The sequence below is a fragment of the Primulina eburnea genome, chromosome 9 (genome assembly GCF_022965805.1).
Source record: "Primulina eburnea isolate SZY01 chromosome 9, ASM2296580v1, whole genome shotgun sequence".
NCBI classification, from domain to species: Eukaryota; Viridiplantae; Streptophyta; class Magnoliopsida; order Lamiales; family Gesneriaceae; genus Primulina; species Primulina eburnea.
In genome coordinates, this window is record NC_133109.1 from 19,778,322 (window position 1) to 19,788,239 (window position 9,918).

A 9,918-nucleotide genomic window follows, 5' to 3' on the forward strand; every position below is an offset into this window, starting at 1 on the left:
AGGAATGCGTGAAAGAATGAAAATCCAGAATGAAAATATTCTGCTGTTGAAAATACAGTAAAGTTGGCAGGGCATTGAAAGAAACTACCTAAGAGATAGAATCTGATATGAGATTGAGATTGCAGAATGATTTTATAAAATGAGTTTTCTGAATGAACCTTTATTATACATTTCTTCTTTATTGAAATTGCTTACCGGTGATTTCGAGGACGAAATCGTGTCTTAGGGGGGAGAAATGTAAGGCCCGAGAATTTGATTACTATAATCTGGAATTAATCTGAAATGAATTATGGATTTATTGATATGATTTTAGATGGAAAAGATTAGACCGGAAAAGACGAGAAAAGACGCAAAAGATGTGCGAGGGTAGTGCATTTGTGCACATGCGCGACTTGATGCGCGAACCATGCAACGAAATGTCCATAGGACCTAGCGCATATGTGGCGTGTAAGGCGCGCATATGCGCGAAGTGGAGATGCCGAGACAGTAAGTCTCGCGCATATGCGCGAGGAGAGGACGCGCATATGCGCGAGTCATGTAGAACGAAGGAAAGCCACTTGTCTTAATATGCAACGTGTGTATTTATATATATATATATATATATATATATATATATATATATATATATATATATATATATATATATATATATATATATATATACAAATCATGCAAATTTCTTGAAAAATAAAAAGGAAAAGAAACGGAGGGTCAGGGGAGTTTAACTTCCATCGAAAAGTTTAAGTTGATTTGTGAGAAATCCGCCCGTCTAATTTTGAATCTGAGTATAGTATCGAGTTCCTAGCAATGACAGTTACAACTGGACATAAGTTTTGTTATGTTTAGATATCGTTTGAAATTATGATATTGTCAAAATTGAATAGGAATCATGTATGGTGTTTCTGATACCGTAGATATCGTATATTTGAAGTCAGAATGAAGAACAGATTGTTTATGTAATTGTTATAATTTTCAAAGTCGATTTGATTGAGATTTGATACCAGAATTGTACCGATATTGAGATTATGATTCGTACTGATATTGATTATGAGTGCTGGTACTATATCTGTGATGTTGGGACTGACGGAGTGATAAAGATTGTATTATTATGCCGTCGAAACATCCGTATATTGATATTGATCAGATTCGATATTGGTTGAGATTGTATTGTGGTACCATATGTCGATTGGCATTGATCAGATTATGTTTTGATTTGTGTATTGATCAGAACAGGCTTTGGGTTAAGCGGTATATTGACACGGTCTATTTGATACTATTATTTCAGAATTAATATGGACGGACTTGACTTCGATACTTCGACTTTGTCAGACCGAGAAGATAAAGATTAAGTCAATGTGGTATTGGGACATCGACTCAAGTAGGATGTACTTGAGTTTCCCTAAATCACATACTTATTAATATGTTTTATCATTGTGTTTATTGATTTGATTAAATGCCTGTTCTATGGAGTTATAGTACCTGATAGTGGCAGGATAGCCACGGGCACATTGCACGATGTCACAAGATAGTGTATTGGCGATAGGACCACAGTCTATGACGGTTAGGTCAGGACACTAGATGTTTGGTTATATCGACGTGGATAGAACTGGAGTATTTTCTATTACTGTTGGTCGATATAGGAATACCAACATATGGAAACCGGGATCCCTAGGCTAGGATTGAGTCTAGTCTAAAATGTGGAGTCACGAGTCTAATTGATAGTTTATATTGATTTATGTTGGATATGTTCCTGAATATGGTACATGGCGATTTATGTTCCTGATGATGGTACATATGTAGAATATGAGTTATTCTTGATATGAATTTATGTTCTGATTTGAATACATGTTATGAAAGTCTGTTATATACGTTTATATTGATTATATGATTGCATGTATACATGATTTATACTGAGAATGTAATTCTCACCGGAGTTATCCGGCTGTTGTCTTGTTTGTATGTGTGCATGGCAACAGGTGGGATAGGATCATGGTCAAGAAAAGAACGAGGATGGACTAGATAGCGTGGAGATCCGGGCTTCGAAGCAACTTAGGATTCAGTACTGATATATAGTTGAACCTAGTTGAATTCTTGTAGATAACACAAGATTTTTATGTTTATGTTTAATATGTAATCTGAAGTAAATTACATTACGTTTCCGCTTTGTATTTTAAATAAAAAATTTAGAACCTGTTTATTATAATTGATTAATTAGTCCCAATGATGATTAAGAATATGATTAGCGTCCGGCTCCCCACACCCTGAGACAGACGGACAATCTGAAAGAAATATCCAGACCTTGGAAGATATGCTCCGCACCTGTATTTTAGATTTTGGAGACAGCTGGGGAAATCATCTACCCCTCATAGAATTTGCATATAATAATAGCTACCAGGCTACAATTCAAATGGCCCCTTATGAAGCTTTATACGGACGAAAATGTAGTTCCCCTCTGAACTGGGATCTTGAAGAATTTCTGTGCACCAAGGATGGGAAAACTCGCTCTATAAAGCCAGATATTATACAAGAAGCAATTGATAAAGTACACATCATCAAGCAAAGGATACAATCAGCTCAAAGTCGACAAAAGAGCTATGCTGACAAAAGAAGAAAGGACTTGGTATTTGCTGTGGGAGATCAAGTACTCCTCAAAATATCTCCCAGGAAAGGAATCCGAAGGGCAGGAAGAATAGGAAAGTTACAACCTCGATTCATAGGTCCCTTTGAAATTCTAAAAAGAATAGGACCTGTAGCCTACCAACTCCAGCTACCTAAGACACTATCTGGAATACATAACGTGTTTCATGTATCCCAATTAAGAAAAAGCTTCACTGACTCAACACCCATAGAGGACCCTGCACATTTAACCCTAGAAGGAGATTTGACATACGAAGAACAACCTGTTCGGATACTTGACAAGAGAATCAAAGAAATTCGCAATAGACAAGTTCAACTCGTCAAAGTACTCTGGATGAACCAAAACATTGAGGAAGCCACTTGGGAGAAAGAAGAGGATATTAGGCGACAATACCCAGATCTATTCGAATTTGGAGACCGGATTCCTTGAAGGCGGGGAGATTGTAGCACCCCATAACTTAAATGGTATTTGCATATATTATATTTTATTATTAAATTTATTAATTATTGTATTTTAAATAAATATATATATATATATATGTAAATGAAAGAAATAAACAATATATTATATTTATATATACACCTTCATACATACATACATACCAACATACCATCATCATAGTTGCTTAACCAACACACCACCTCCCTTCTTGGCCAACCGGTGATAAAGATTTTTTCATCATAGATTGGAGATAAGGCTTGATCATTGCCTATAAAATGCACCCTTCACTTCAGGAATTTCAAGAGTTCTCAGCTTGAATTTTCGAGTTTAAGGAGTTGGTCTAGTATAGGGTGTAGTGGTGAGAGTTTATAGCTCAAAAATAGAGAAAAATGGGCTAAAAATATCTTTATATATCCAAAATCCTTCCAAATATTCTATAAAAATTCCGCAACACTCTCAACTTACCCAGAAGTATACCACAAAATGAGGTGTCGAAAAATCATCAACCAATTTTTCGTTAAAATTCATAAATCGCTACTGTCCGGGAAGGGAATAGTGCCGGAAAACTCACTTTTCAGGTACTGTTTTCACTCCCCATTTCCATACCTTTTGTGACCGTATTTCACCTTAGTTTAAACACAAAAGTTGTTCATTGTATGTCATAGTTGTCATTCATGTCTTTGGTTTCCCGGAATCGGCCTCGTAAATAGTGTTTTGCGGAAGCCGAAGTTGGGGTGTGAGTTTTACTAGTTTTTCCTTTTCTGGCACGTTTCGGCTGGGAATTTCAGAAAACATTTAACAAAAGAGTTGTAGGAAATCGTATTTAATTTTGCTGGAAAAAGCGTGGCCGCGCGTGGTGGCCGGAATCCGGCCACGCGCCGACTACACGCGCCGGCGAAAAATGAAAAATTTATTTTCCGAAGAATCCTCTGTATGAGCAGCGAGGTACGATTATTACTTGGGATGTATTTAAAACTGAGTTTTATCAAAGATTTTTCCCAGTGTCGTACAGAAAAGACAAGGGGGCGGAGTTTGCCAATTTGAGACAGGGTCAGCTGAACATTGAGGAATATGTGACCAAGTTCTCTACCTTGTTGAAGTTTGCTCCTCATGTGTCTGAAAATAACGAAGCCGTTGCTGATCAGTTCATCAATGGCTTGAATCCAGATATTTTTACATTGGTGAACACAGGGCGACCGAATAATTTTGCTGATGCCATGAATAGAGCAAAGGGCGCTGAAGCGGGCCTGATAAGCAGAGAGGAGCTGAATTTGTTCCTCCAGTGTCGAGACCACCGCAACCACCTCCCCGATTCGAGGGTGGCAGTAGCAGTGGTGGAAGGAAATATTTTCTGAAGGCTAGAGGAAAGCAATTTAAGAAGTCTGGCGGCAGTTCTTCTAGCTCTAGTGGTCCCCAACAGAGTTATACCGGGGCTTATTGCGGAAATTGTGGAGGGAGACATGCCACTGAACAATGCCAAGGAGTACTTGGTAGCTGCCACTTCTGCAAACAACAGGGACATTTTTCTAGAGTGTGTCCACAGAGGGGTTCCCAAAGATCCCAGGGAGCTGAACCATTTGGACCAGCGGCACAGTGGAGTAGACGATCAGCTGCCGTTCCTTCATTTCAGCCAGCACTATCTCAGTCACAGCAGAGGCCAAGAGGAAGCCAGACAGTTGGCCAACCTCCTAGACAGCAGGCCAGAGTATTTGCTTTGACCGAGGAGCAGGCTCAGGAAGCACCAGATGATGATGTTGCAGGTAACTGATTTGTTTGATTATCCTGCATATGTATTGAGGGGTACCGGTGCTTCATATACTTTTATTTCTGAAAGATTTGCATTGATGTATGCACTATCTGTTGAGTCCCTATTTACTGTAGTATTTGTTTCCTTTCATTTGAGAAAAGATCTTGTATCAGTTATTTCTGTTAGATCTTGTATACTACAGTAGGATGAGAAGGAGATCGAGTTAGATTGTGTGGTAGATGATATTGTACTGGTGTTCTATGATTTTGGAACTGCATTACTGATATTGATATGCTGATCAAGTACAGAGCTACCATAGATTAGTTCCAGAAGATGGTGAGAATCAGATCTGAGATGACCAAGAGATGAATATTGTACGATAAGAATTCTAGACTGAGAATTCCTTTGATATTCGTACTATGACTCGATTATCACAGAAAGGAGCAGAGTAACTCCTTATGTATTCAGTTGATTTACTGAAGTTGAGTCTATCATTGGCTGATTTACCAATGATAAGAAAGTTCTCGATGTTTTCTCTAATAAGACTTCAGATCTGATTTCAATCAGAGAGATTGATTTTAGTCTTGAACTGATATTAGAAATTGTTGAAATTTTGAATCCTGATTGAGACAGATTGCATTCAGGATGTGTTATATCTGAAGATGAGATATTCGTGATTTTCACAGAATTAAACCGTGATTAGCCAGCCGAGGTTGACATCAGTGTCAGACAGTTGCGGTTTATGAGTTTAGCATGTTTTGAATCTGATTGAATATTGATGTTATTTGGAATACGTGCTTGAGACAGATTATAGACAATGGAGATTGTATTGTACAGTCCGAACCAGAGCTGATTTTGAAATATAAGTAGGTCAGAAAGTGGACCAGAATGTACAGAATTCGATATCGATAGTCAGAATAAGGTGTCGATCAGAATATCAGGTAAGTAATATTGTATTGTATGTTGATAATTGATTTGTTTGTGCCCGATATTTCGAATGTAAAATGACATAGATTGTTAGAAAGGTGCAATACTTGATTCAGTAGGCATCCTGATAGCAGAAAATGTTTTGATAGAAACAGATGAGATTAGATATGGCAGAGTTTGGACTGAAATGTCTGAACTACAGACAGATAAAGATAGAAAGAAAATAAACCAAGAGATTGGTTATGTAACTTGTCGGTTCCTGAATGGAAATGAGATTACATTTCCAGGGATATCGTGATGAAGTTACTACATTTCTTTCGAAATTGAGTATTGATTGAGTTAGGAATGACAGACTGACCCAGTCTGTGAGTGCTAACTCGTACATGAAGATGTACAAATATGATATATAACTGAGATTTTGTCAGAAAAGTAATTAGATTACATGGAGTGTTGAGAATTGATTATATTAGACCGTGATTTTGGTTGATTTTGCACATTTGACCGAATGTACAGTAAGAGTAGATATTAGATTATATCTGAATACTGAATAGTATTCACTACCTAATAGACAGTCAGAGTGGATTATCTGGATTCCGGAGAATATGTTGAAAGCAAGCTGTAATGCTTGATTTTAACACTGAATGGTAGGATTCAGTGCCATTTTATGAATTTTCGTACCACAATAGCTATCAAACGAGTATTGAGATAACTCCTTTCGAAGCGTGGTACGGAAAGATATATGGATTCTCTCTTTATTGAAATGATATCTCTGAGATTCTTGAGATTAGATCTGAAATGATCAGAGATATGACTGAAAAGATGAAGCTAATTCAGAAGAAAATGAAAACAGCTCAGAATAGACAAACTGAATATGCCCACGTCGGACGATGACTGTTGGTATTTAAGACTAAAGATCGAATATATCTTTGATTGAGATAAACAGACTTAATAACAGCCGATGGTGTTGAGTCGTTACGAACTGTTGATGGGTGTATACAGATGTTGTATAACCAGTGTTGCGAGATTGACTTTATCAGAGCTATTTCCAGAAATAGAATTTGATATGAAATTGAAATTTCAGAACAGATTCATTGAGATGAGTTTTTGATTCAAACTCTGTATACATATCGTCTGACCTATCTGAATTAATTACTTGCGAGTTCGAGGACGAACTCCGATCTAAGAGGGGGAGAAATGTAAGGCCCGAGAATTTGATTACCGTAATCTGAAATGATTTGGGTATAATTACCGTAATCTTAAATTAATCTGGGATGATGTCTTGATTAATTAATGTAATTATAGACGGAACGAATAAGACCGGGAGAACCGAAAGAAGGTTGGAGATTATGCGTAAAGAAGGGTCCCCGCGCACATGCGCGATGAGTATGGGCGCACATGCATGAGGAAGACAGAACCATGCGCGCCCATGCGCGAACTGAATGCGCGCACATGCACGGAACGTCCAGAATGGTTGGCGCACATGCGCCGAAACATGGCGCGCATATGCACGAGGGGGCGCGCACCTGCGCGACGAGATAGCGCGCATATGCACGCGAGGATGAATCGTCGAGGCAATAGGTCTCGCGCATATGCGCGAGAATATGCACGCATATGCGCGAGAGGATTTGTGGCAAAGTTTTGGGAAGACACGTATGAATCACATGCAATATATATATATACCTACATTCCTTCTTAAGTTTCAGAAGAAGGAAATGAAGCAAAGAATTGAGGAAAGAGAGAAAAACAAGTTCGAAGCATAGCCTTGTGATTTCTACAAAATCCGTCTGTCTGATTTTAAATCTGACTGCGGTATTGAGTTCCTATAAAAGTAGGCTACGACTTGACGTAAGTTTTACTACGTTTTGACATGTTTTAGAATTATGATATTGTCAGAATTGAATGGAACTTATATATGTTGTTCTTGACATAGTAAACAGCATAGAATCGAAGTCAGAGTAAGAAACGGACTGAATATGAACTTGTTATGATTTTCAGAATGAGATTGAATAAGAATTGGTATCCAGATTGAGTGATTATCGATTATGAGATATTAGAATTGATATCTGACTGATATGATAGGGCTGGATATATTGAGATTACGCCGTTATGTTGTTGAAACAGAATTGGATTGGATTCTGATTATATCCAGTATTGATTGAGTGGTGTATTGATATTGTACCCTCGATATTATGATTGTCAGATTGAGTATTTACAGGCTTTGAGTTTGAGACTTCGACAGGGTCAGAGTATCAGAAAGAAAGGTATAAATTAATGTTGTGTTGGGATTGCACAACTCGAGGAAGGTTTGACTCGAGTTTCCCTAAATCACATACTTAGTTTATTACATTGATTCTTGTAATTGATGAGATTGATGATTGTAGTCTATTGATTTATAGCCACTGCATGTAATGACTGCTGATTCGCTAGTCATTGATTGAGTTGCTTAGATACTGACTGTATGTATTGATTACTGATTCGTCTTCTTATAGGCTGATTCGCCTAGTCACCGGCTGATTCGTCTGGTGATTGACTGATTCGTCTAAACTTAAGCTGATTCGCTTAAATACAGGCTGAGTTGTCTGATTATGGGTTGATTCGCCTAATTACCAGCTGATTCGTCGGGTTATTGACTGAGTCGTCAATTCTGCGGCTGATTCGCCCGGACACTGGATATATGAATTATATCGATGCCGTTAGGGATTGATTCATTCCTATCGACTGAGATTCGGTATAATTATTATTATTCAGACATCGGGATCCCTAGGATAGAGTTGAGTCGAGTCTGAGACGACGCGTCAGTGGAGTCGAGTCTGAGACAATGCGTCGGTTGAGTTGAGTCTGATATGACATGTTGATTTACATTATTTATGCCATTCATGATTATTGAATGTTTGATATGGATTTATTTTTCTGAATTGAGATATGTTATGAATAATTCCTATATGCTTTCGTATATGCTTTTATATGACTGCATGTTTACATTGTTTATACTGGGATAAACTTGTCAACTTTTACCAAAACATCTTAAACAATTCCACGAGGATAGGTGAGTGACCTATCTGCAAGTTGCAAAGTTATAGTGGATGGTTTTACCTCCCCAAGCTCCAAGTCTAGAAAATGGCATAAGATTAATACTCGCTCCAAGATCACATAAAGCTTTATTATCATGAGTACCATCAATAATATAAGGAATAGTAAAACTCCTTGGATCTTTTAGTTTTTGTGGTAACTTCTTTTGGAGAATGGCGCTGCACTCTTCGGTCAACAGGGTAGTACATCGAATCCTCCAATGGATGTAACACCGACTCCAATGGAAACCTTGCTGAAGAGGTTTCAGTCATTCAAACCCCCCACTCTGAAGGGTACTGAGACATCAGTCGAGTGTGAGAGTTGGTTAGGTAATATTGAGATGCTGTTTGATTCACTAGAGTACAGTGATGAGCGCCGAATTAAATTGATTGGGCACCAGTTGCTTGATGTTGCAAAAAGCTGGTGGATTACGATGAAGAGGGCCTTGGAGCAATGAGGTACGATTATTACTTGGGATGTATTTAAAACTGAGTTTTATCAGAGATTTTTCCCAGTATCGTACAGGAAAGACAAGGGGGCGGAGTTTGCCAATTTGAGACAGGGTCAGTGAACATTGAAGAATATGTGACCAAGTTCTCTACCTTGTTGAAGTTTGCTCCACATGTGTCTGAAAATGACGAAGCCGTTGCTGATTAGTTCATCAATGGCTTGAATCCCGATATTTTTACATTGGTGAACACAGGACGACCGAATAACTTTGCTGATGCCATGAATAGAGCAAAGGGCGCTGAAGCGGGCCTCGTAAGGCAGAGAGGAGCTGAATTTGTTCCTCCAGTGTCGAGACCACCGCAACCACCTCCCCGATTCGAGAGTGGCAGTAGCAGTGGTGGAAGGAAAGATTTTCTGAAGGCTAGAGGAAAGCAGTTTAAGAAGTCTGGTGGCAGTTCTTCTAGCTCCAGTGGTCCCCAACAGAGTTATACCGGGGCTTACTGCGGAAATTGTGGAGGGAGACATTCCACTGAGCAATGCCAAGGAGTACTTGGTAGTTGCCACTTATGCAAACAACAGGGACATTTTGCCAGAGTATGTCCACAAAGGGATTCCAAAATATCCCAGGGAGCCAAATCCGCGGAAT

General features: G+C 38.6%; 1 protein-coding gene across 1 annotated transcript; it reads left to right on the top strand.

The window, feature by feature from the left end:
* The first annotated feature begins 2,407 nt into the window (after positions 1–2,407).
* On the top strand, positions 2,408–3,067 carry LOC140840787 (uncharacterized). Its single transcript, XM_073207952.1, has one exon. The coding sequence runs from the start codon at positions 2,408–2,410 to the stop codon at positions 3,065–3,067; it is 660 nt and encodes a 219-aa protein (XP_073064053.1).
* Positions 3,068–9,918: the final 6,851 nt, after the last annotated feature.

Excerpts from the sequence above, each read along its gene's own strand:
- LOC140840787 (XM_073207952.1), top strand. The coding sequence starts at position 2,408 with ATGGCCCCTTATGAAGCTTTATACGGACGAAAATGTAGTTCCCCTCTG.